Consider the following 21,986-nt stretch of genomic DNA (forward strand, 5'->3'; position numbering starts at 1 on the left):
GGCAGGTTTTGCAACAGCAGTCCTGCAGGGTATACTAGCCAGCCCCAACTCTTCTTGACTGCCTCCACTCATTCTTTAGCTTTGGGAATCAACCCAGGTGTGATGAGTGCAACAGTGAAGCACGACTAACATAGTACAGTTTGTGTACACTTAATATAAATGTAGATGTTAGAGTGTATTCACTGTTGCAGTCCTGGTTTTCCACCCTCCAGCCCTCTTGTGTCTCTCTCTACTACTCACCCTTTGCAGGGCTATTGGTATTTACTTTTTACTGGTGGTGTTTTTTCCATCATAACTTAGCTCCGTATTTGCGGGGCTCCTGACATTTGGGGCAAGAAAAACTAATGTAATGGCGTGGCAGCCTGTTTTTATACCTCTGACGACCTGACGTCAGTCCTGAAGCAACCGCAACTGACGGAGAAATACTGAGTGTCTGGTATTTAGGCTGACTGAGGGCTACCTGCAGGTAGATAACACAAGTGTGATGATTGCAACAGTGAATACACTCAAACATTTACATTTATGCCATGTGTACACAACTGTACTTGACTCACTGTGCAGCCATCTTGGAAGTCCCTTAGTTCAGTGTTTTTTCTCTTAATTTAGAAGTAGGAACATTGAATTCTAGCTCTGGGAGAGAATCTCTAGCCTGAAATATATTGGGCATTATAATGCTCTACTACCATTTAGACTTGTAAGTCAGAGATGGATAAAGGTCAGCAATAATTTAACTGTTGGTATGATTGGAGAAGAAAAAAATGAAAGGGTACTTCTGTATTCCCTTTGTTTGTTATGACCTATCAATTTTGTTTCATATAAAAATTAAGCAACCTGATTTCATAAATTTATGGTTGAAGATTTTATTTATTAATATAAGGTTATGTATACAGAGACATTGACACAACAACTGTTATGCATTTTTTAAATATTTGTTGCTCAGAACTGTGCCTACCATCCAGATATTTAATGGTTATCATATGTTAAGGGTAAGCAGCTATTGTGACTTGGTGTGCTTGGTTAATTTGGCTGGTGATATTATGTCACTTTGAAGGCCGGGAAGGAGGTATGGTACTGAAGACCTCTGATTAACCTCTCTAGTAAAATGTATGGGCTGGCAAGAGAACTGGGAAACATGGAATTTAGAGCAAAATGAGTAGGATGCTGTCTATCCTGTGTTTGTAACCCTGCTCCGCACTGCATTGCCCATTGTAATGGTAGTTTGGGTTGGTTTGCTCAGGTGTTGGCTGTTACCCTAAATATCTGTACAAATTTAGCAAAGGCAGCCACTCTTGCATATTAGCGATTGTCTGTGGTGCAGATTGAGAGACCATAGCCATTTACCAGCACACACAAATTGGTGATATTAATGCAAATTAACAACCCATTCTTCTCAGCAAGTACTGAGCATTGCTGAACAGGAATTTAGTATACAGTAAGAGAGGAAAATTTCACCTGTGGAATGTCCTACTTTGTTTGAGTATGTTTTTTTTTTCTTTTTTCCCTTTCATTATATGATTGATGCAGGATTTTAGGTTATTTTATTGATGAGACAGCTTTTTCCCCACACGTGTTGCATAGAGTGACTTGTCGTACTTCAAACTTAATGTTAAGTTCAGCTGTAAGATGTTTTTATTGTCTTTTATATTATATTTATTATACCCAGCACAAATTCACTGATTGTTTTAGAAGGCATGCATGTGTTTTTTTTCTGACAAGATGGGGCCGCCCCTTGAAGTGAGTAAACAGAGGGAACAGAACTGAGATCTATGAATAAGGTTGTCTGGCTTAAAAGGAGGTTCTTTGGGGCCTGAGTATGTGTGCAGTTTAGAAGAGTCCTTATTTCTACCTTTGTGCTCTTTTTATTATTTTAAGCATTGAGCTTTTCAGTTAACAGATCTAAGAAGAAGAAAAAAGAGAGAGAGGTTATGGAAATATGTATGTATCACATTTTAGCGTAGTATGTTAGAGTACAACACATCTGTCAGATTTCAAAAATTGAATCCAGGTTAAGAATTGTAGGCATAATAGTCCTGCATCACTACATATTTCCTGTGCAGTAGAGCAAGATTGCTTTGTAAGCTGTCTGAACCCCATTATTTTAGTTCTCTCATTTAGACTGATTATGTACTGGAAAACCAGCTTTCATGGATGCAAATTAAATGAGGGCCATGATTCTTAATATTCACCTGTGGCGCACACTGTGTAAGTTTGCTTGGCAGCTTGTACTGCTGCTGATCTTGATGCGCAATAGACCCACTCACATATCTGTAAATCTACTGTAGTATATGCTCTGTCCTAGTACCTACTGTTAAGGAAGTTCATCTGTTGATCTCTTTCAAAGGGTATTTCCTCTATAGAGTCCTCTTGCTTCCTCACTGTTTATATGAGAGATGACATCCTCTGCCTTATCCCATTATCAGGGCTCTGTCTTGATAGTCAAATCTGTTACTACCAGTGTAATCGGTGCCAGAACCTTTATCAGTTCTGTCTTGTTGATTTTATTTCATCTTAGTTTGCATTTCTTTATGGTCCCTATGTATATTTTTCCAAGTTATGTATTTGGAATGCAGCCATTAATCATTCTTTCAGTGGTCATAGTATACATTAAGTGCATTGTATTGCCCTTGATGTGACATAATTGTATTTCATCCTTTTTTAATGCCATTAGTGTTTATCATAGGATCATAGGAGGTTACTAGGCTAATGACCCTGGGGCCCTTACAAGCCTAGCCTAGAGTTTATCCTCAAAAAGAAACCTCAGTGAGCACCTGACACCTGTGTCAATGAGGGACAAAGGTAGAACCCCTGGGGTAAATTCATGGTTTCCCATCCTATCATCAAGGATGTACTTGGAGGGTCAACAAGGTGCTCTGACATTTATGGGAAGTGTATTCCAGAGACGGAGCAGCCTCTGAGAGACAAACCTCTCTCTCCAGCAAGTTTTGTTGATGTCTCATATTAGATTCAGGCCTTTTGAGTGGGTAGTGCGTGAGGAGTTAGACTTATGGGTATGGAGCATCTCTAGTAGGGCAGGGTCCAAGTTTGCTTTCTAGGCGAGACACAGATCATCCCTGAGCACTCTGTATGATACTGAGTAGAGTGAGTGATTTGAGCCTGTCTGCATAGGACAGGTGTTGGAGGCCATGGATTCTCTTTTTGAGGTATTTCAGTTGCTTTTACCAGTTGCAGATGTTTGGAGAGGTACATCCCAAACAGGGCGTTATACTCAATTATTGGTCTAATGAGGGAGGAGCATAGAGAGGTAATAGCCTCCTTTTTCTGGATCCAATCCCTTTACTTATTAGATGAACCAAGTAAAAGGCTTTTCTGACCACTGCTGCTACATGATGGTCAGATTTCAGGTTCTTATCAACCTGAATGCCCAGGTCTGTCACCACAGGTTGTGTGCTTAGGGGTTTGCCATTGATGTGGTAATCGGTTAGGGTCATGTTTTTGCTAAATGGGTATGATACATTTTTTTTTCATTTAGCTTGAGGCCATGACTTTGGCACCAGTCATTAATTGCTTTGAGTCCCTCTTGCAGTATGTTAACATAATTTGGGGAGTCAGTGACAGCACCCAACTTAAAGTCATCTGCAAACTTGGTCAGCCACAGGACTTTTGTCTTTGCCTGGACCTCTGAGAAATAGATGCTAAAAGTAGAAGTCACAGGACAGATCACTGGGGAACTCCATTAGTGACAGGTCTGCTTTCGGAGGTGGAGGTACCTATTTTGACTTTTAGGGTCCTGTCGGCGAACCATTTGGCCACCCACCTGATGAAATGGGGATTTACGCCAAGTTGTGTTTGCTTTTCAATGATGCCCGGGTGGGAGATTGTGTTAAAGGCCTTGGCCAAGTCAAGGTAAGCTGCATATACTGACTTTCCCTCATCCAGGGCTTTGGTGATGGTCTTAAAGAACCCAACAAGGTTCAACAGGCAAAGATGTGCTCTTGACTAATCCAAACTGGGTGGGGTCAGGTGCTTGGAGAATGCCTATGTCCTTGTTTATGAGATCCATAATAATACGCCCCATGGCTTTAGAGATCAGATTTGTCAAGCTAATGGGTTGATAGTTTCCAGGGTCAGTAGTGGCACCACCTTTGTACAAGGGGATGACAATGACAGTTCTCCACTCTGCTGGAATGACCCCTGTACTTAGGCTGTGGTTTGAATAAGGGTGCTCAATGGCAAAGCCAGTTCTTGCTGGAGATGGTGCAGAATACATACTTGGATGCTGTCAGGTCCCATGCAAGCTGGGTTCTTTGCCTTGGATAGGGCTTGTAACATTGGAATTACAGAGATGTGAGGTGCGGGACAAGTATCGGGTATGTCGAAAGGGCCTTGTGGGGGGGGGTGAAGTTTGTGCTGAACCTATCTGCTAGCAGGTTGGCCCAAGTCATCAGGATCAGTGTAAGTAATGACTGAAAAAGATCCATTGTGCATGTTGGAACAGTTGTGAATGAAGATTGAAAGAATGGCTGTTGTCTTTTTTTTTTTTGTTGTTCATACATTTTTATTCTATTTCTAGAGTCAAAGCTCTTCAGACAGTGATATCTTTAACATCCTTATGGAGTTTGCTAAATGGGACCCTTCTCAGAATACCTCTAGTACGATGTGTGACCTGCTGAAGACCTTAGTTCAGATGTGCAAGAAACAGACATCTTGCAGGTCGGATCTTGTTGAAGGCTGTAAAATTGACCAAGCTGTGAATGCAGCATTTGCTGCTTTGGTATATCATGTACCAGATCTACAGAGGGCACTGAAGGGCTATGGTAACTAAATTAGCATTATTTTATAGATTTTTTTGAAGATGCATTCTATTGTGATAACTGTAGACAGTCTAATGATTGCATATTTTGCTTGTATGAAGAAGATAAAAAATGTGAATGTGTTCAGAGAAAGAAAATGTACCATGTCTGAGTTACTTGATCCATTTATTAAACAAAATGTTAATGCAAGCAACACTGAAGACTTAGTTGTGGAACTGAAAGTATGTCAAAGCTGATGCCTCTTAAAGCTAGAAGTGTTATTGTTCAGTATTTTTTATTATATTGATCATAACGTTTTGTATTACTTGATGTTTATGTTTTAAATGTAGGTTTTGTGTATGTGGTTTGTTTCCTGTTGGATAATTGTCATGTCACTCTTTTTCAAATATTTAATCGGAATGTCTGTGATTTTAATTGTTCTCATGAAGTCTGAGTAATTCAGAGGAGACAAACTCCAAAAGGGTGTTTTTAAGGTTTGTATATGGTTCTATCATGTCAGTTTTTTGGTTTTATTTGTACACTGTTCTGCCATGTTTGCATTTTGTTTTTTGTTTTTAAAAGTTTTAATTTAGGAACTTTTTAATAAATTGCTAAGAAATGGTCAGCACATTAGGAGAAGTGTTTTTGTTTGAGATGTTTGCAGTCACACTGCAACAAGCATTTACTCTTTACAAAATGATAAAAAATTGTATTTTATGCATTAGTTCAGATATTTATTAGGATAGTCCTGGATGAAAGCAGTCATATCTACATACCTCTCAACCTGGTAGCATCACAAATCTGGACAAAGGCCCATGTAAAATGGGTACAAATCTGTATGCTGATTAACATAAAATTTGCTTACATAATTATGTAACCCTGCTCACTCCAGTGGAATTCTGGAATACCAATTTGCATACATAATAATGTGACCCCGCTCACTCCAGTGGAATTGTGGGATACCAGCTTTCAAATGCAAACTGAAGTACAGACAAACAAAATATGGCTCCAGACCCTGTAGTAAATGGTAGCCATTTTTTTAAATGTGTACCAATGATGTTTACTGGGAAGGAGAAGATGATGAACCTTAGGATTTTGCTTTTAGTGACTTGTATGTGGGTTTTGTGGTAAAAGTAGGGCACTTAATGGTAAGCAATAGTCTAATCTTAGTAAAAGAATATTATAGTTTGCTAGGACTTCCAAAAGTCATTCTCCATGGCCTGCTGATCAGTGGTGTAGCTAGTTTGTGCCGCCTGAGGCTGTCTTTGAGTTTGCTGCCCTTCCCCCAAGTAAGACAACCCCTGCCTGTACGGCAACTGCAAGGTCCCAAAAGATCAAGTTCAAAAAACATATAGACCAGCAGACTGTGGTAAACTAAATAACTTTTAATATAGTGCTAAAAAGCACATGACAAAGAGAATATTAGGCAAACAGGGTTTCGGCTAGGAAAAAAGTAGCCTTCTTCAGTGCAAACATATAACAACAAATGACACATCCCATTCTCTTAAATAGCCAGTGGTTGAGGCTTAATTAATGCAATTGGTATTTAAAGGTGCTCATTCAAACCTGGGGAAAGTAGTCCCCCCCCCCCAATTTAGTAATGCATTTTATCTCCATATTGTTAAGGGTCTGATGTCATCTCAACTTATTGGATCTATTGCCCCTGATCCAATCAATAATTACAGAGTGAAAGGACGCATTATAATATACAACACTATGTTTATAAAGAGCGTTTGTAATTCTCTGATGCCTAATATTATTAAGGTGCTCTGCAATCCTAAACTTGACTGGATATGAAGTCTGGCCAACATAAAATGTGGAGCAACTGCACGTGGACAGATAAATGACTCAGTTTGACAGCAAAAAAAAAAAGAAATGCTTTGGACTTCGCTGGTATTTTTACTACTAAAATTCTTAGTCTTACAAACCTTAGGACAATAAACACAATAACCACAGGGAAAACAACCGACCAAATGGTCCCTCTAGTAAGGTAGATTGAACTCAAAATGTAGCCCAAATTCCTGCCCCTCCTGTACGAAAACTGACATCTATTATTCAGAATGCCACTCCCTTCCCCCTCATAAAGTCTTGGTCAAATGGGGCCCACCATACACAGCCCTCCCTCCTGCAGCCATTCCAGTGTCCCATTACTTAGCTGTTTCACCCCATTTACCAGAAACACTGCAATCTGCATACTGCTTTGCTTCTACAATGATTATTTGGATTTCATGTAAAACTTTTATTTTGCATTTTACAGCACAAACACTAATAGACATCTGCTCAGCAAAGCAATGCAGTCTCACAGTGAAAATAGACTTAGCATTAAAACTTTTCTGCCCTTGAAACTCTCATTCATTGAAACGGCACTGAAACCCACATTCAAAGAAAATGCATCTGGCCAGTAGCGGATAAAGATTACCTTTGGGCTGTTTTCAAATCATAGGCCATTTGCTCACGAAACATACCTGTGTTCTTAGATACACCTTCCTGATTGTGTTAAATTATATTCCTTGTATATAATACAGCACACTTGTTAGAGCGCATTTTAAATTTATTGTTTTCCAGTAAGCAGTGAAACAAAATGCATGAACCAATAATGACAAAAGTGCCCAATTCAAAACATTTCCATCATAAAAGTCTACTCAAACTTCTACAGTCCACCAGTACCAGTAAATTACACAATCTCTGCAGAGGTAAAAATCATCTAAATAATTTCAAATTAAAGATATCTGTAACTAATGAAGAGGTTGTTGCTAGCAAACAACTTTATATTTCATTGTTTCATCTAGAAATAAAGTGCCTGTTGCCCTTGAATAAATTGCCTATGTTACATTAAAAAAATGATAAACTAGTAATATTGTAATAGGGAATGGATGGCAAACCGATAACAGGTTCATAGTTACTGCATATATCTGCCACAGAGGACATTCTCAGGACTGCAGCATTCACCTCTTTTGAAAGTGCAACACAGTGCAGTATCAGCAATCCATCTACATACTGTGGGAGTAGAACCCAGAGCCTTCTGCATCAAAAGCAAGCATTCTATGTGTTGTGCTACTAACAATGCAAACAGACTTGGCATAAGCAGCACGAACCTTCTCTCCCCCCGAAGAACTATGCAGCACAAGAAATCTGGAAGAAGCCAAAATTTATTGGGGTGGGGGGCAAAGGCTCAAAACTAGGGACACATTTTAAACATTGTTTGTACAATCTTAGAAAAGTTTCTAGAATAAAATGTTTTATGTTACCATGCATTTCCTGAAAGATAGGAAGACTGTAACTTAAACGGCTATCATTATTTAGTGAATTCAGTTCTCATTGATTTGCCAGAAAACCACAAATTTTAAGAGGAACAGACATTTTGTAAAAGTTTGAACAGTTGAGAACTATGAACTTAACAAATACAAAGGATAAGCACATGCATCATTTCAAATCAACTTAATCTTTCAGAAATAGATTCCGTACACCTACATTCTGATCAAAATAGTACAAAACCACTTTGCCTTAATGCAGTTCACTTTTATATTTCAGACTAAGTCAAACTAAAGCTTAAGATACTTTGCCTGCATCATTCCCTGCCCAGTTTTTCATCCCAACCCATTTAGCCTCCACTCCCTTGGCCATTAGTAGTCTATGCAGTCCTAAGTAAACCGTGAGATTTATCACGTCAAAGACCCCCCCCCCCCCACCAAACTTTAGACTACACCATCTTGTTGCTTCACTGTTGAGATAATGGTAAAGGAATATAATACACACATCCAAACAGGACAGGGAGTGGTAGTACCATGGAAATGAAGAGCTAAAAATAGCTTTTTGCCTCTTAAAAATGTGCACTACAGCATCCTCCACTTCAAACACTAAATACATTTTTTGTACAAAACATCACCATTTGTATGGACAGTGTCAAGAATGACCAAATCCACCATATTTGATGAGAAGCCGTATCATGCAGGTTTACCATTATCAAAAGATTTACACCCACACAGTAAGCACATTTTACATTAACATTGCTTTGCTACACTTCATTTGTTTAACAGAGAGAGAAGGGGAAAAAAATCACACAACCATACCAACACCTTTTTATTTAACAGCTACCCTGCTACTCCCCCCAATATCATGCAATGACACTTTCTACTCACCCCATCATGCAATGACCACTTCTTCTTATGAGCCCCCCCCCCCCCCGGAAAGCAAATATTTTATCAACTATAACACCCAATGGAATCATTGATAACCCCAATCCTCTAAGTGACAGTCGTATTAAAAAACAAAATGTTGCCTCAGCCTCTAGTCTGCAATGTTACATTTTTGTTGCTAAAGAAACTAAATTGGAAATAACGATTTAGGACCATCACTTAAGTCAATAAATGCAAAATCACGCACTTCACTGGAAACATCCCAAACTGGAAAGTTTTTTCCTCTCAAGATTAAATGCAGCCCATTAAAGCACAGCACCAAGAGACATATCATTATTCTTACACACATACACACTATTTTAATGCTTAGTTACTATTGAAATTAAAAAAAAATTCAAAAATCAAAGTTTTAAACAGGCGTTATTCACCCCTCTGGGAAGCATGACTTGCAAACTTTCATTATGTTTTGTTACACTTTATTTTTCACAAAACGTATGATAACATACCTCATATCCAAGTAAGATTAGACAAACTTATCAAATTACCTGAAAAAATGTATCAGCTTTACCTTCTGCTGCAATCCCTTCTAATCATCCTTCCTTGAATTTTTTCCTTGTAAAGACCATCGCTAGTTTCTTCACTATACAATCAATATCTGTCAACTGTGTTTTATACCAGTACTTTTAAATTATACAAGGTACCAACTAATTAATATAAGCACATGAGAACATGACTGTCCTGAACTGGCTTTCCCCATCTTTGTTTACTTTCCATTGGCTATACATATATTCTACTACTTATGATTAAGAACGAATTAAGTAAATAAATCTCAAAATAGGAAATATATAACCCTCATCATTCCATGTTACTGGGGTAAGAGCTGTGGACATGCCGGGTAGGGACAAAGCATTTGGGAGTGCATCTTACAGCAGACTGCTGTGAATGCAGAAACAGACAGCAGCAAAGTTGCTTTGCTGTATCTACCATCTGTTACAATCAAGTGATTTAAAACAAGAATTCTTACCGCTTTACACAATTTGTTGTAAACTGCACTGTGTCTTCCATGATTGAGAGAGAAATGAAAGTACTCAAGAAGTCTAAGAAAACGTACTGTAAAATTTTACAATGGCATCATAACAAAAATACAGCCAGTCTGTACAAGTATGTTGCCAGCTCTGTTATGCAAACTATTTCAATGCAATAGCTGGAAAAAGAGTTAAGTATTATCTTAACTAAATTTAAGCAAGAGGTGTGAAATATGAGACTGAGAAAAAGCACATTACGGGAATAAGCAAGACAAAATTAAGACAACAAGGCACAAGTTTATTGCCTTGTTAGCATCTTCATAGTTTCCTTTCATTCAAACAACTTCCAAATAAGTATCAAGATCAAATAAAATTGGGATTTGAAGGTGCCACTCGGGAATTCGTGGCATCCCATTGTTTTGCCCTCAAGAATTTGGTCTGATTGAGAGGTATGCTTACCTATTAGATTTTCATTCAACTAAAGGAATTAGGGAGTAGAGTTGATAGGCTTATTTGTGAAGAGTTGTTTAAAGTAAGTTGCATAAATGATGAGAAAAGATAGGTATAACTGAAGATTTAAAAAGGAGCTTGCATCGAGAAGAATTAATTTGTAATTTTTCAGGAAGTCTGGGGGTCTTCAGGAAGCTGGATGGTGAAAAGAAGTCAAATATCAGAATGCCTATGAGAACAAAGGAGTTAAATTGAGAAAAAGGAAATGTAGAGGAAGAAGTGAGCAGAGTAAATTAAGAACATTAGGATAATGAAAAAAATTGATCAAGAAAAAAATGGTGAACAAGTCTAAAGTAGATGCCAGTGATATATTTTCCATGCTTTAGCATCTCATCCTTGTCAAAATTCAGTCTACTGTACCCTTCCCACTCCAGGTCTTGTTTTTCTTGTGTCAAGACATGGTTATGCACATCTCCAGGCCTCCTCCTCCTCCTAGGAGCTTATTTGTCAGTCCTGTTGCGTGATACTTCAGCAACATTTTTATTTTTTTGATGATATTAGTTTTTGTGTACTTTGGGCGGCCACGGTGGTGCAGCGGTTAGCGTTGCCGCCTCACAGCAAGAGGTTCTCTGGTTCGATTCTCGGCTGGGGTGCCTTCTGTGCGGAGTCTGCATGTCCTCCCTGTGGTCGCGTTTCCTCCGGGTGCTCCGGTTTCCTCCCACATCCCAAAGACATGCTGTAGGTGGATTGGACACTCTAAATTGGCCCTAGGTGTGTGTGTGTGTGTGTGTGTGCCTTCTGTCAAAGGTTGGATGCCGGGCTGGCAACTCGACACTGTAAAACTCCACTGCCAATCATGAGCGGACAGGTGATCCGCTGTGGCGACCCCTAACCGGGAAAAAGACGAAAGAAGAAGAAGTTTTTGTGTACTTTCCAGAACAGTTTTCTTTCATTTTGTTGAAAATTTGCCAGTTTTGTTCTGGCCTTCCAACTGCTTTGTGCCATTAATGTCATTGTTCTAATTGTGTATGCCAGTTGCTGAGACTTAGTTTGGCAGTTTGACTGTTTATAGTGCTATTTGTTTACCACCTGCTGTTTTTGTGGTTTTGTTTTATCTTCTTTGGCTCTTATTTGGATGTGGCAGGCTTCCCAAAATGAGTTGCAAGCTTGTTTCCTCAAGGTTGTCTGTGTGTTCTTCACCATAAGGAGGCTTGCCTGATTTGCAGAAACTTTGACAAAAAGATAGTTATTGACAAGCATAAGTAAATTTTGAAAGGTCTCTTGCCTGGCAAAGATTTTAGGAGCATTCCAAGTTGTCAGAGGCAAAAAAACAAAAAAAAAAGATACCGTAAGGATGAATTCGATAGCACTTAAAGCAAATAAAATAAAATGCTTCAGAACAACGAGTAGTAAATCTGTTTGATCACAAGTAATACTTTAACAGTATAAACTGCTTCTTCAGACATGAAAACACAGACTAAAAACGTAATTAGAAAATTCCTTTAAATATATCCAGAAAACTAAAATGATTAGTTAAACAATCAGAATAATTAATCAGGCAATTAAAAAAATCATTAAAATATGTAAAAAAAAAAAAAAAAAAAGAACATTTTAGAGAAATATGTACATTATATAAAAACACATAGTAAAATGTAAAAATATAAGAAATATCTGAATATATGTGGGAAAAAATGTATGTATTATATATCAATTTATCAAATCTTGTAATTCTGTAAATTTGTGTTTGAATATATAAGCCTCTTTCAGTCCTGGTGGTGACTGTGCTCTAAAACGCAAAATCCATTTATTTTCCTGCCGTTCTGTTATATTCTTATTGTCTCTCCTCCAAGATATGTAGTAACTGTATGTAGCATTAAAAACTTGAAAGTATGAATAGTATCAGTATTAGATATGTGCTTATAAAGGGAATTTGTTTCTGTTTTCCTTCAGATTTCTGATAGATGGCTAGGTATTCTGTCCTTAAATCGTTGATAAGTCTTTCCTATATAAATCGCAGGCCATTTAGAACATTTAGCCATATATACTAAAATCTTTAAAATTGTAATTCTTATAAGCGTATATATTAAACATTGTATTTTTAAGTGGCTGTTAGTGTCTTCTCGGTGTGTGTGTGTGTATATATATATATATATATATATATATATATATATATATATATATATATATATATATATCTATGTATGTATAAATAACTGTAATGCATATAATTTCTATTATATATATATACATATATATATATATATATATATATATATATAAGAAATTATATTCATTGCAGTTATAGGTACCATTTTTGTTTATTATCTGCTCTTTGCTCTTTTTCTGTTCCTTATAACAAAGTTTTGTTTTTTTTTAATGTTGTTTGTCTTTAATAACTGAAGGCTTGAGCATTCTGACTTATTTCCCTAAGTTCAGGAACTTAAGATAGTATTGGCCAGTATTTCTTAATAATATTTTTAATATTGGCTGTATTACGATCATAGGTTAATATCTATCTGCAGCCAGCATTATTCATGGTCGTGTTAGTTCATTTTTGATCACACGTTATCAGAAAAAAATAGGTGAATACATAATATGTCTCTTCAATATCTTATGTTTCGTATGTTGTATGCAGTTTTTGTCGGGTCTTCTATGGCTAAAATCTGTTGCCATCTGTTCCAGTTGCTCCTCAATAGTTTTATCTGTATTCAGTCAGCTAACCCTTGCCATTTGATTTTTAACTGTATTTTCAAACACAAAATTAGAGTGCATACTGTCTCTAGCCATATATGTACATTTTCACCTCTTTTCTGTGTAATGTGGTGTTCAAATTCCCTTTTATATCCTTTCTTATTGTGATGTCCAAAAAATCACTGCTTTTATTGTATATTTTTTCGTAAATTTGAGAGAACATGTGGTGATGTGTAGACATGTAATAAATCAGCCGTTTCTTCTTGTCTGCCTCTGAATCCACCTTTGACTTCTAGTTTTGAAGTCAAATAGTTTTTGAAAGGCATTCTTCTTATCTGGCCTTCAACAACGCATATTCCTCCTAAAGACCTTAATTTTGTTCAAGACAAATTGAACCAGTCTTCTTTTGAGCATGCAGTTGTTTCTTCCCTGCAATGTTGTACTTGGAAGGTTGTATTGTTGGCTTTTACTTCTGCCAAGAGGGTATCTGAACTTCAGGCACTCATGGCACTTCCACCTTTTTTTGGTTTTTCATGGGGAGAGGGTGTCTGTCCTTACCAATCCTCATTTTATGGTGTCCATTCATCTTCCTCCTTTTTCCGATCTCCACGGAATTGTAGTGAGAGGCTTCTTCACACCTTGGTTTTACATAGCTTTAGGTATTACTTGGACACAACAAAATACATCAAGAAATCTGGGCAGGTTATTATTTTTTTTCATGCCAGAAAATTGGGGTTGTCTGTATCTAAGCAGACCGTCATCAACACAAATATTTCCCTAGGCAGCCCAGCCCCTTTGTTTTTCCAGTACCTCCACTGACAGTCACCTCTGGTACCTCAAGCCTAGGGTGGGAACGATGTAGATTGTTCAGTATCGCTTGTCAGTGACAGAGACCAAGCCAGTGTATAAATGCCCTAAAGTTGAGGGTACTCCTTCTCCAACATTGCAGGCATTCCAGCATTCCCCTCCTGAAGGAGTGATTGCTATGCACTCCAACAGCGTAACGGCAGTATAGTATATTGATAAGAAATAAGGAACCTGAACCCATTCCCATCTCCCCACTGTCAAGAGGAGATGAGGCTGTGTGAGTAGGCTGTTTTTTTTAGTCTCTTTCTGGTTGCAGTACATGTACCTGAAGAAGCCACTTGTTTAATTGACTGGTTCAGCAACGGCTTGTTCATGCTGCCTGAATGGCCCTTAACTTGTCATTGTGAGAATTGTGTTCCACCAGTGAGGAACCCTTTCTGCATCATTTTGCCTCCTTAACCATCATCAATTCCAGCAACTTTTTTTTCCAATTCCTCCTCTAGACCAGCAGAGGGGCACTTCAGTCCGTGACATGTATCAGGGTCTCCTCTATACTTTTCCCTGATTTCCAAATTAATGCAGAAAAAAATAAGATGTCAGTGCTAGGGTCATTTTCATAGTATTATTCTAGCCTCAGCAGCTGTGACCTTACCTTAATGTCATGAGAGAGTCATTAGAACAAGAACACTCGGCCCTCTACCTACTTAACTTAGTAAACTACTGAAAACTTCAACAATGTGTCTTTATCTTTTCCAGGTATTTGAGGGAGAGTCTCCTAGATCTGCTAGCTAAAGTGATTTTATCTGGACTAATTTTTTTGTATTGTGTTTCTTAATTTTGATACTGGGGACAGTGGCCTATATTGAAAGGTGGAGAGAGGAAGAGATGAAGCATTTCAGTAGTTGGAGGTTTAGTAAAATCTTTTGATAACAATTCTGTGTAATGAATATTTGCTTAAAACTGAAGAGGATATACTGCAGAGCATTGCCATTTCCTTTAGACTGTAGAAGTTTTTTTTTCATGTTTTCAGATGTTACTTTTTTTCTCCATAAGAGAGACTGGTTTGAAGATCTCTTTGTATCCGTCAGGAGAAGTTGCAGAATTCACTTCATTTCCCAGAGCATTTAATAGGGTCATGCCATCAGTGTTTGTCTTTGAGGAGACTTGCAAACAGGCTTTTTTAAGCAGAAGTGTCATCTTGTGCTCAGAAGGGCTGATAAAAGTTATCACCTACCTAAGGGTGTAGTCATTTTGATGAGTACAGTTGATGTTTTGGATGTTCTTCATGTTTCACTGTTGCAGTCATTACATTTGGGTAATCTGATGGCAGGTTGCCCTCAGTCGGCCTGATTAACAAAGTCTTGGGTCCTGCGTCAGTTGCTGTCCCATCTTCTGTATGAAGTCAGGTCGTCAGGGGTATAAAACATGCAGCCGACGCCATTACATCAGTCTTTCTTGCCGTGCAGTGCCCGAAGCAGAAGCAGTTCGTAAGTGCCGGTTGGCCGACTCCTGAAATTTTCATTTTCGAGTTTCAGAACTGAAGTCTTCAACTTAAAGCTAAGTACCCCGTTGGGGAAACTTTTTCTTGCTCCTTACCGATGTCAGTAAAAGTTAATTGCATTACTTGTGGAAAGCAAATACCTCATTAAGATTTTCACTCGTGCTGTATTCCTTGCCTAGGCTCTGTCCACGACGTACCTAGCTGTCGGTTTTGTGCTTTATTTAATCAGCACACTATTCGTCGTCGGTACATTTTTGCCTCTAAATATTTTGGTTCTCAATTTAGTTACCCAGAAATGTCGTCTGTTAGCCATCCGACTACCAGGATTCTGAAAAAACATAAAGATAAAGACAGAGACAGGCTGCCGAGGTCCAAAACTGCCGACGATGCTTCCCCTAAGCCAGTCGGCAGTTCGCCGGTACTCAGTGAGGCGCTTTCGCAGCCCCTGATACCCGCTACTTCTGATTCGCAGGCCTCTACTGAGACCCATTCAGAGTCCGGTATGCCACGAGATGCTTCACCTATGGAACCCGCGGATGTCTCTACCTTGGATGGGTCCAGAGCCGTTGTGCAGGCACCGGCTTCTGAGGGTGTATTCAGGCCTACAGACTTGCATATTAAATCAACACATCCTTCATTACTAAGGCCTAAATCTCGATCCATGTCTTAAAAACCAACGCCCAGGCCCCTATGCCTAAAAAACAAATGATAAAAATAGCTGAAGATTTAATTACTCTAATCAGGGGTAGTCAACCCCCCCCCCCCCCCAAGAGGTCTAGGGCTGAGCTTGATTATGAATCTTCTGATCAGGATTCTGTTTCTTCTGACTCTTCTAATGACCTGGATTTGTCCATACCTACTTATGAGGATTCTTATGCAGTGGATTCCATTCCCTCTGCTTCCCCTCTTGAGGATTTTTCTTTTGGGGAAACTTTACATACTTTAATTGAGCATTTCCACTGGGAAAGCCAGGAATTTTCTGATTCAAAAAAGAGGCTTAGGGATTTCCTTCTTCTACCTCAGCATAGACCTTTGGCTATACCTCCTGTACTAGACATTGTTGATGTGTTCTCGGAATCCAGTTTGGCTTCCGATTCCCTGCCTCTGGCTCCTAGTAAACCTGACAGATACTGTAGGGTTCCTGAGTCCCACAAGTTCCTTTTAAAAAATCCTCTTGTAGATCCAAAAACCATTTCTCATGGACCCAAAGGCATTAAGGCTTTTCCTGCTAAAAATCCTACCCCTTCTGATAGAGACTCCAGAGCACTGGATAGATGGGGTAAAGAGGTTTATACTTATGCAACCTTGGCAATCAGAGCTTTAAACTGCCAATTTCATATGTTAAAATATCAATGGCATATTATTGGACTGCTTAAACAGAAAATGATGTTGATTTCTGACTGTGTGGAAAATAAAGATTTACAGGATTTAATGCATTCCGCTGAGCAAGTTGGAAAACATACTTTGCAGTGTGGTTTTGATTCTTTAGAGGCCTCCTGCAGGGCTGCTGTTACTGGGTCTGTGCTTAGAAGGCATGCTTGGCTTAAGGAGCAATCTTTGCCTGATCATGTTAAAGCTAAATTGTTGGATGCTCCTTTAAATCACGACCGCCTGTTTGGCAATAAGGCTGAAGAAGTTCTAAAAAAGATGGAAGATAAAGCTAAATCTATGCAAACTGTTAAAGATTTCTTACAAGTGCAACCTCCAAGATTTAGTAGGCACTGGCCTACAAAGAATTGGTCCTTTCCAGCCCCTTCCAGATCCTCTCAAGCCAAACCCAGACACAGCAAAAACCCCAGGTTTCAGTCCCAGGGGACTCGCAGAACTAAGCAGTGGGGGGCCTCCACTTCCAAATCTGGAAATAAGACACCCCCTATTGTAAACAGTCTCATTGACTTCCTTTTAAAATTACCAAGCACTTCTCTTTTAACCACCCCTTTGGGGGGAAAGATTGCTCTTCATGCAGAGAACTGGGAACTCATAACCCAGGACAAATGTGTTTTAAATATAGTGTCCCAGGGATACAGATTTCATTTCCACATGTTGCCAACACAAAACGGGTGACCAGACCTGCCCCCAAATCAGTGGGCAGAGGCTCAAAAACAGGTACTTTCCCTCTTGAGCATGGGGGCTATTCAGCTGGTACCAGAAGAAGAAAAGGGACAAGGTTTCTATTCCAGGCTTTTTCTGGTACCCAGAAAAGACAAATCATGACGTCTAATCCTGGACCTGTCTACTCTAAACATTTTTCTGGAGATTCCAAAATTCAAGATGCTGACTCTTCACCAGTTACTTCCTATGCTAGGCAAAGACGCCTGGTTAGCAACTCTGGATTTAAAAGAAGCATACCTGCACATCCCAATCAATGAATCTTGCAGAAGATACCTATGCTTCAAAGCAGGCTACTTGTATTAGCAGTTCTTTGCACTGCCCTTTGGCTTGTTTACTGTGCCCAGGGTATTCACAAAGTGCCTGGCTCCAGTTATTGCATTTTGCAGGCAAAGAAATATTCAAATATACCCATACCTGGACGATTGTCTAATTCAGGCAGAAAACCAGTCCATACTTCTAAATCATCTGGCACTTGTAAAAAGGGTTCTAACTCTTGTAGGGTACACCATAAATGAAAAGAAATCAAAACTGTTTCCCTGTCAACAGGTTACATTCCTGGGTGCAAGCTTGAATACAGCTGTCCAGATGGCTTTCCTCATGCCAGAGAAGCAAATTCATTTAGTAACTTACTTCAAACAAGTGGCCACAAAAACACTGCTATCTGCAAGACAAATACTGCAATCCTTGGGGTTCATGGCCTCCTGCATTCTTTTAATTCCATATGCAAGACTGCATATGAGGAAACTACAGTGGTATCTAAAAAGTCTACGGAGTCACCATGGTCACAGCCTGGAAACAATGATTCCTATCATACCATGCCTACACCTAGAGTTCCTATGGTGGGCAGAAGCCTGCCACCAAAACAAGGGACTACCATTCACACTACCCCCTGCCGCCCAAACCCTAACTACAGATGCATCAGACTATGCATGGGGGGGCTCACCTGGCAAGGAAGTGCATTCAGGACAAATGGATCCCAAATCAAATGCACCTACATATCAATCAAAAAGAAATGTTAGCTGTACAGAATGCTCTGACAGCTTTCAAGGACTACATTCTTCCAGGACAACTAATGGTAAAGACGGACAACACCATGGTTATGTGGTACATAAACAAGCAGGAGGGTACACATTCCTACCCCCTCTGCAGACTAGCCATGGCATTGTGGAACACAGCCTTGCACTACCAAGTGCATGTACAAGCTCAATTCCTGCCAGGAAAATTGAATACACTGGCAGACAGACTAAGCAGAAACCCCATGGACCCACGAGTGGAAACTGGAACCACGGATTTTCAACATGTTGACAAGCTAATGGGGGAGCCCAGACATAGATCTATTTGCCTCCCCCCAGTACTACCAGTTGTACAAGAGTTTTGCACAAGGACTCCCCACAAACAAGCCTGGAAAGTGGATGCTCTGTCCTTCAGCTGGAAAAACCTATCAGTCTACTCCTTTCCCCCTTTGCTCCCCAAAGTTCTACTAAAAGTCAAACAGGACAAACAAAGGATGATTTTGATTGCTCCAGACTGGTCGCGCCAACACTGGTACGCCCTCCTGCTCAGTGTGTCGCAAATATCTCCATGGCACCTGCCTCTGACCCCTTCCCTGCTGTCTCAGCAGGAGAACCAAATTCTGCCCCATCAGCTACCAACATTGAACCATGCAGCCTGGCTAATCACTTAAATTCACCCTTATCATCCCTCAGTAAACCTGTGATGGATGTCATCTTGGAGGCGAAGAGACCTAGTACTAGAAAATCTTATGCTGACTAATGGTAAAGATTCTGTGCCTGGAACCAGTCTTTAGGGATGACCACAGCAGCGCCCAATTTACCTCAGATTTGGCAATACTTAACTGAGATGCTTCACAAGGGCCTGTCTTTTTCCTCCATTAAAATCCATGCCTCAGCTATTTCAGGTCACTATGACATAGAACCACCCCTTTTCTCTCATCCTCTGCTCAAGCAGCATCTCAGAGGGGCAAAAAATTGCGACCATCCAGGAGAGCTCCTACCCCTGCCTGAGACCTTAACTTTGTTTTGGAGAATCTCACTCTACCTCCTTTCGAGCCAGCTGCTACTGTAGACTTAAAATTTCTTTCTTGGAAAATAGCCTTCCTTTTCGCAATCACTTCAGCTAGAAGGATATCTGAATTACAGGCCCTTATGGCAGTGGAGCCTTTCATCGTCTTTCATGTATTCAGGGTATCTCTCAGGACCAATCCATCCTTCATGCCCAAGGTGGTTTCCAGTGTGGCTCTTAATCAGTCCATTCATTTGCCAACCTTCTTCCCCAATCCACAGAACAAAGGGAACAGAATCTGCATTCTTTGGATGTGCACAGACAATTAAGATTCTACTTGGACAGGACTAAATCTCAAAGAAAATCTGAACAATTGCTGGTCGCATTTGCTGCAGGGGCAGAGGGGAAGGCTATTTCAAAACAAACCATTTCTAAATGGATAAGCCATTGCATTAATTTCTGCTATAAGCACCATGGAAAACCTATCCCCCAGGGGATAAGATCTCACTCCACCAGGGCTGCATCTACTTTTGCAGCCTTTCTCAGAGGTGTTCCTACCAGGGATATCCTAGAAGCTGCTACCTGGAGTTCTGTACATACTTTCACCAAGCACTATCATTTACCAATTTTCTCTAAATCCAGAGCTGGCTTTGCCACTGCTGTCTTGCAGGGCCTTATGCTCCCTAATGCTGTATAAACTCCTCCTCCCAACCGTAGCTTTGAGAATCTACCCAAATGTAATGACTACAACAGTGAAACACGAAGAATAGAGTACAGTTGTGTACACTTACCATAAATGTAGATGTTCAAGTGTATTCACTGTTGCAGTCCTGGTTACCCTCCCACTAGCCCCCTAGTTTTTTCTGGCTATACCTCTCCTTTCCTTTACTATGCTTAAAAGCCTTTTTGGTGTATTTGCTTTTGGTTGGAGGTATACCTTTGTGTTTTTGTGTTTATTTGCTCCCCATTAGGGGGGCACCTGACATCTGGGACAAGAAAAACTGATGTAATGGCGTTGGCTACATGTTTTATACCCCTGATGACATGGAAGAAGAGACAGCAACCGACACAGGACCCAAGATGGTGTTAATCAGGCTGACTGAGGGCAACCTGCCAGCAGATTACCCAAATGTAATGACTGCAACAGTGAATACACTCGAACATCTACATTTATAGTAAGTGTACACAACTGTACTATGTAACTATAGCCAAGCAAGGAACTGGTCTAACCACCACCATTCACAGGAAAGAATGTCATCGTCCAACGTATTTGCATAGGGAAGGTATGCATCCACAACACATTTTTAGTAATATTAAGGGTCAGGCTATGAAGAGCTATTGTTTATCCTGAATTGGCAAGGACTTTCATTAGGGACTATGCCATCTACGGGATGACTTTATGGGTAGTGGGTATGGATGTATGGAAATTGACAAGGCATACAGTAAAACAAATGAGGAAAGAGCAGGGATAGCCAAGCCCTATTTTTCACACCGAAATGATACAGTTAAGTACACTAAAAGCAGTGAAAATGTCCATGGTCATTACCTATACATCAGAGGTGAATAGGATTAGGGAAGTGGTCAGAAGTAATTGGTATATTTTACACACTGATGAGAAGGTAAAAGAGCTGGTAGGCCAACTGCCTATTTTTGTGTATAAAAACTAAAAGAGACTTAAACAACATTTATGTCATCCTAGATTATATCATAATTTGGGGAAAGGCAATAGGGTTACACGTAAGTGTCAGGAATGTGCATACTGTGATTATATTAATCAGTCTATGTATTTCAAGCATACAGAGACAGGCTATTTATGGAAACTTATGGTTTCAGCAGACTGTAATACACAGAATGTTATTTATGTAGCACACTGTGTTTTGTGTTTCAAATTTTATATAGGTAAAACTAACCGGAAACTGAAAGAGAGAGCGCGGGATCATTTGTACTGTACAAGAAGAGGAAATGATTGTAGTGCTTTGGCAAAACTCACACTGACAAATGGCAACACACATACATTTGTATTCCAAATTTTACAAGTTGTGATTGAGAGTGTGGTGGGGGAACGACTTAGTAAACCTGACAGAAAATGCAGAATTACAGTGGATTTTAAGGTTAGGAGCGCATAGGGGAATGGGTCTGAATGACCATGTACCCCTAAAACTAGTATCAAAGGCAAAGAAAAGTAGAGAAATGTATTATTCTGCATTTTTGTTTTTTTTACTTGCTATTCCTTTATGTGGTGTTTTTAGATGCTGTTGCTCTAAAAGTAAATGCCTTGTTGATCAATTAGGATTCTGCATTGTTATTTTAATTGGTACTGAAATTTATTATAAAAGAAGTTCATTTGCTTTACTTTTTTGTCTGATGAAGTGGTGGTGAACACTGCGAAAGCGCTAACTTTTAATAAAACTTGTGGATTTTACAACTACTGACCCTTGCCTTTCTGCCTATTACTAGCTGTGGTTTCAATTTGTAACCAGTAGAGGCAGTG

At 39.5% G+C, this 21,986-nt stretch overlaps 1 protein-coding gene across 1 annotated transcript in view; it reads left to right on the plus strand.

Annotated features, from left to right (window-relative positions):
- Nucleotides 1-21,986, plus strand: part of ZZEF1 (zinc finger ZZ-type and EF-hand domain containing 1) — a gene marked incomplete in the record, with an annotated part of 3,903,331 nt that overhangs the window by 1,816,389 nt on the left and 2,064,956 nt on the right. The window contains 1 exon segment of the mRNA XM_044082903.1: nt 4,532-4,775. Within this exon segment, the coding sequence (XP_043938838.1) occupies nt 4,532-4,775 (244 nt within the window).

This window comes from Protopterus annectens, chromosome 9.part0, assembly GCF_019279795.1.
Source record: "Protopterus annectens isolate FY-2018-M chromosome 9.part0, PAN1.0, whole genome shotgun sequence".
NCBI lineage: Eukaryota > Metazoa > Chordata > Ceratodontiformes > Protopteridae > Protopterus > Protopterus annectens.